Below are 6,435 nucleotides of genomic sequence, written 5' to 3'. Positions count from 1 at the left end.
ATAACAAATATAGTTGAGTTAATTCAATATTACAATTAGAGAAGTGTCGACAGTGTGACGATAACATATGTTCCACTAATGTTGAACAAAACAAACTGAGGTCACGGGTCGGAAGATAAAAACTCTTGTATTAATTTGCTGCCGTAGCCGTGACAATGTCGGTCCATCTTACTCATGCGCTTTAAATAGATATTTGTGGAAGGGTTATTTCAATTGATTTTGAAGAACTTTCTGTGTAAATGGAGAGGCTCAGTACTATATACAATTCATAAAACTTGATTGAGTTTTTAGCCCCGATGAGCACAAATTAAGACTAAGGTGTTAGTCATCGGACATTCTTCAATCGACAAATATTTGCATACAGTGCGAATAGGGAAAATGTTGAATTTTAAAATACATATGTATATTAATTATCTGCCATATTGAAAACTAATGATTTGATTTGAACAAGAAGTTTAAGGTATGTTTGCCGCAAACTATGCATCTCAAGGGGACCGGCTTCATGCGTTCAACATTGTCAGCCAGTTGTCGTCCACTGCTGAATGTAGACCCCAATGAACCAACCATCTCAATCTTGGATAGCCCACAGCCCTCCACTACCCATAAGTGGAGTAGACATGGTTTAGAATGGAGACCGCATTTCGGCAAACAGTGAATAGGATGTCCTGCTGCACCGTGAAGTAGTGATTTGAAGAAGATGGACGCCGATGATGGGGTGTAAAGTGATAGAAGTGGGGTGAAAGAATTAAGCTGTCTTCTTTTATTAGATGAAACCTTTGTCACATTTTTTCGAGAGCAGTCTCCAGCGCTCTCAATACTCTGGTCACCTTACATCTTTGTGACGCCGCTCCTATGATACGAAGGTTATCTCACTCTAATAAATAATTGAAGTTGTCTTTTTTCAAGTAACCGCCGCCGATAACATGTTTATTGAATATTAACGCTTTCGACGCAATTAAAATTTAACGTTGGACGGTTTTTTTAGGTCGACTGTAGGTCAGTCGGACGGGATTTAATCTGGTGTCGGGGGAATCAGATGATTGAGTCATTGCCTTTGGTTTTGCCATGATAAGGTTATTTAGGATGATGAACTTTCTTTGTTTTTTTTTTTTTGTGCGCAGTTCCTAGACTATTCGGCTATATAACTGCCAGCATGTCATACTCCAAGAAGTTATATTACGCATAAACTGATAGGTCTTCTATGCTTAACCATATCAGAAAGGCAGGATGTCTGATTCGTTTCTTTTCTTTGAGTAAGGAAGAACTTGAAATCCGTTTCTGGCAGTAAATATTTGCCATTAAAAGTCAGACATGTAAGATGTTGTAACAGGTACAGCTATGCCTTACCATTCCTTAATATTAAGGTATAGACCTTAGAGACTCTCTTTTATGGTTTGTTACGCTTTCACGCTAAAACGGCTGGACTGGTTGAGATGATAGCATCTATCAGCAACCAGGCTATCGAAGGTTTCCAACCATATCTATGCATAGGCACACTGATAGATCGATAGACTGTTTTCACTCCGAAGATGCAGATGAAGTAGAAAATATACTCAAAAAACATCTTCAAGTAAAACCTAAAACCTGTGAATAGCTGACGTCATACACCACGTTCACAGAACTAAATAAGACGTCTGGCGGTCCGATGATTTGTGGCTAGTGCTGTCCCATTGTGTTAGTGTTGTGCCGCCGAGCGTTACAACGTTGCTAAAATAACTGGTAGACATGAGATTGTTTGCGGGATATTTTAATGTGTTCCTTTGTCCGGTTAATGGTGGGTGGTTGAAATTGTATTTAGTTTTTTTTTTTGAGATTGGTGTTGCTGTAGTTGTCATTGTGTTAGGAATCTGTGTGATTGACTGGCAGGTCTAACATTCTAATAGAAGCAGAAGTACGCCGTTTTAAATTAGACTACATATTTATGTCATTAACATAAAATAATTCCATACAGATGGTTTTTAGTATTGAAGTATTAAGTAGCATTCAAGTGTGCATCAAAACATTACATGTGTATGGTAGAATGATGGTAATATATTATTTTATAGATGTACATAAGCCAGATTCCGAAAAACGAGGCAAACAAATTCCAATTCAAACACAAATAAATAAAACAATTTAAATAAATTCCGTTCATAAACGGTCAGCCGAGTTAATACGGATAAAAAATATCTACGCTAGGCACGTACTGGCCAAATACCCGCGAAAATAATTTAAATAAAGAATGGTAACGGCATTGCAGGGCGGGAATGTATGCGCCGCTCAGTGTTGCCAACCGAATAAAAATAAATCACACGTGATTTATTTTATATAGCTGCGAAGTCACATGCTATGTTCTGGGTCGCTGCAGCTACGCTATGTATGACAACTCTCTTGCATATGTTACTGCATAGAATTTTGTATTCAAGGAAATGCTCTGGCAACTTTTGTTTTATTTATTTTCGTAGTTTGTAAGGCAACGATACTGCATATTTAGCATGGTTCAGATGCATCATTGTTTATGTTGTCGTTATGTTTTATTTTGTTGTCAAATTAAAAAGTAACTGCGAGATTTTATAGGTTTTAATATTAAAGAAAAGTTACAAGAATCAACCTTTGAACTTCGCCATAAACCATAGCTATTGATAGGTAGTATAACGATGGATGACGGAGCTATTCCAAAATTAAATTCAAATCATGGACCATCGTCACACCCTCCGGAAATTGAAGCAAGCGCCGCCGCTTACCCGCTCCGTCAAACTGACAGCTGTCAAAACGGCAGCCTATAATATCTGGAGGCAAAGGCGTCACCGTCCTCTGACCGTGAAGATTTCCGATAAAATGGAAATTAATATAAAACGAGAATTTTGTATTCATTCTCGGATCCTATTTATGCGTATAACTACGTACCTAAGTATATCTACACACTTATGATAAAGTTAGTGCTAGTTTTCTTGATCTGGTGATTGCTTGCATCTTTAGCTATAATAATATTATTAAAATAAATTTTACTTAATATTTCCTTTCATATTAAGTCTTTCCAACAAGATTTTACAACATAAAACCTAACAACAATCTCAAACAAGCCATTAGATTGATCTGTCTTAAATCTCCGAGATAACTGTATAAGGTTTCACATAAAATAGAAACTTAAAAATCAATTCATGACCCTCGAGGTCAACTGGCTGAGATGAAGGCGATAGGGAACAGGGAAATGCACTATAAATGGCCATCAGTGTGCGCATCGATATTACCAATAAATTCTTTGCTATATTTCCCCGTACCAATAGATAAGGCACTATGATGTGGTCTGCGCACACGACTCTTCCCGAAGCGACGATTGAGTAGAAGAGGCTTTTTCATTGTAACAAGCATCATAGGTACTTTGAAACAAAAATAATTATTGAACTTTTATATTTTAATGTTTTGATGCTCATAGATTTGGTTCTAGAAAATTATTCTAAAAAGGCTGATATAAATGGACTTTAGGAAGATTCTATCAACTATGTCCAAATAATGTAATTATTGAGCACATTGAGATTTTTTACATGCACCTAATTTGCCCAATATTCAAAAAATGCATTTTTTATAGTTAAATTGTTTCTAGTATTTGCTAAATAAATCTAAAATAAATAAACAAGAAAGTCTCTCCACACAAACTCGCCTGTTCGCTGTAATGAAGACATACTGTACGGAGCCCCGCCCCCGCTAAGCGGATAATTGAGTCATTATAGGTGCGCTCGCGCATACGGCTCTCGTGGTATCTGCGATCGGTCGATAGCGATTCCGATCCGGCCTCGGGTACCGCCGTGACGTAGCTTAACATGTTTCTTACTTGTATCTTGTGTTATGATGTACTGATTTCTTAAATGAAATAAAGTTATTAACAAAACTGTTATCGACTTAGAAAACTCGTTCTTAATGGACTTATCATATCTACTTCTGTTTAGGGCCAACCTCCTCTTTTCTATTTTTGTAGACGAGACTCCCACTTGAAACTGCTTTTTTCATGAGCACCGTTTCATTGTCCTTTATGTAGTACCAGATGATAGATTTCACCCGACCTACAGTAATGGGCTCTTGCTCAGAAAGTAAATAAAGGAATCTGGACGTCCTAAACGATGTTTCCAAGTCAAAATATCAAAATATTGAGTGGATTTTGCTTTCCCTCTCTATATGCACACATACTTATTAAGTAGGTACCTACATGTCACTTTTAGGGTCCGTTCAGACAGACCGGCTCGGAGAGCCGAGCAAATTCTTAACACGTTGAAAATTGAGTACTTAGTATTTGAAGTAAGGTTTATTTTTGGATGTGCACTGCTTTTGTCATTGAGAATGCTCGAATGCACTCGGTGTGAAATAATAAGAGGAGCCGACCGGCTCCGATCGTGTATTTTTTCTTGACGTTTGGCTCCGATTGCATGCTCTTTAATGCTCGCTCTGCCGATCGACTCCGGTCTGTGTGAAAAGAAAAATGCGCGCCAATGCTCTCCGACCCGGTCTATCTGAACGGACCTTTAGTTCTCTACGTTACACTACTTTTGAGACATATGTTTAGTTATGAACTACTCATTCTTTGTATTTTTGGGTATAAAACTATTTCACAAGCAAATAAAACCTCTTCAAAAGCCTCTGTCAAAAATCTGACACTTGTCACACTTCCCCTGTATTTATCTTTGCAGTTTGCTTAATTTGCTTCACTGCTTGCTAAATTCAGCTTTATTTCACCCAGCATTCATAGTAACACCAAAGTTTATTCGTTGTTGGGCAAAATATAATATAAATACTTACGGTGAATTTTGTCTCCCTTGTGTATCAAAATGTCTTCAACGGAGCAGCCTCTCAGAGCTCAAGACAATGAGGCTTTCTATACACCGATATATGTACTGACTGCTGTCTTTGGTGCAGTCTTCATCTTTGGACCTCTTTTGGTTAGGAAAGGACCAAATAGAGGGTAAGACTAACCTATGTGTATACTATTTACTGTACAGTGATTGCGCTCCCGCTTTAATTTTATTATGTTTATTTATTTATTATTTATATTAATGCCCAATCCTTCTCCGTCTGAGACTAGGCCTGTGCCCAGCAATAGGGCGATAAAAAAGCTGTAACGTAACGTATTTTTATTTAATGTTAGATGGTAAGTTTGTATAACACCTAAAAAATAAGATATAATAAGACCTACTTGAGTCTGACCTTACTGAACTGAGGATTTTTCTCTTTCTTTTTAATTTCAGAATAACAAGATGTTGTATAATGCTTGCTTCTTTCTGCATGTGGATATTGTAAGTTTGAATTAATATTACCAAGTAAATTAATTTCCTCCCTGCATTAAAACCTGAAACACAAATATTACAATTTATAGAAAGGGAATAAGCTTTAAAATTATAATTACATAATTTTAGTACCGATCGATTACTTACTCAAAAAGACCTATATATTTTCTTATTTTTCTTGTAGCTATTGCATTTATCGTACATTGAAGATGCAAGTGAAATCACGAAAAATAATAGTATTTATTATTTGTTTTATTTCAGTTGGACAACTATGTACATAGCGCAACTGAACCCGTTACTGGGTCCTCGCTTGTCAAACATATCGCTGGCCTGGGTTGGACATAAATGGGTAAATCTTTTTAAATAATAAGTGTACCTACACATTAATAAATAATTGACATAAGTAAACATATAGGTATATATTTAAACGCTAAGGCTGTGTTTGAGATGTACTAGGTACTTTTTTAATAAAGTACGAATGACTTAGGAAGCAAAGCTCTGCCTAGTGCCCACATTTTAGACGAGCAAGTTCATCCAGCCTATTTTCAAACACGTACACGTAGAAAATCTCTCTTCATAATTAAACCTCTGTAAAAACTGCTTAATTAATAAACTTCTCTTATTAGTTCGAAAAAGTTTTTTTTTAAACTGATTGATAATAAGTTGTTGTCTTCCAGGGCAAACATCCGAAACATGTTGCAGAATTGAGAGAAGACGGGACTTAGTTCAATGACCTCGCTTATAAGAGATAAAATTATTATAAGTACTACTAACTACTAATTACTTATTCTATGTGTTAAACTTTAAGGCTACTTCAAGAACTTGCTGTTAACTTATTCAATAAAGTAAAATAAGAAAACACATGTTTTTATCCGCGCTTATTGTCAAAATATGAATGGCAATTTGATTGTTAGGATTTACAATAAAAATTTCGATTTTCATGAAATTGTATGTGTAAATAGATGGGACTTTGGAGTCGTTTAAAAGTTAGGTACCTAGGTGCTTATCTATTTACATATAACTCAGGGTACGAGTGTGAAGCACTGGCAAATTATAAAGATTAAAAGATAGCCAAACAAAAAAATCCTTACAATTTACCTAAATTCATTTTTAAAATTAAGATAACACATTAAAATGCATCTCCCAAAAATTCTAAACATAAATAGCAACAACCTATAAA

The 6,435-nt window shown here is 35.9% G+C and overlaps 1 protein-coding gene across 1 annotated transcript; it reads left to right on the top strand.

Annotated features, from left to right (window-relative positions):
- The first annotated feature begins 4,799 nt into the window (after nt 1–4,799).
- On the top strand, nt 4,800–5,980 carry LOC124633109 (V-type proton ATPase subunit e-like). Its single transcript, XM_047168206.1, has 4 exons — nt 4,800–4,933; nt 5,217–5,264; nt 5,517–5,604; nt 5,933–5,980. Exons 1-4 carry the CDS (start codon nt 4,800–4,802, stop codon nt 5,978–5,980), a joined length of 318 nt encoding a protein of 105 aa, XP_047024162.1.
- The last annotated feature ends 455 nt before the right edge of the window (nt 5,981–6,435 follow it).

This window comes from Helicoverpa zea, chromosome 9 (assembly GCF_022581195.2).
Source record: "Helicoverpa zea isolate HzStark_Cry1AcR chromosome 9, ilHelZeax1.1, whole genome shotgun sequence".
NCBI lineage: Eukaryota > Metazoa > Arthropoda > Insecta > Lepidoptera > Noctuidae > Helicoverpa > Helicoverpa zea.
Note: the sequence above shows the minus strand (reverse complement) of the source record. Positions and strands in the feature narration are given on the sequence as shown.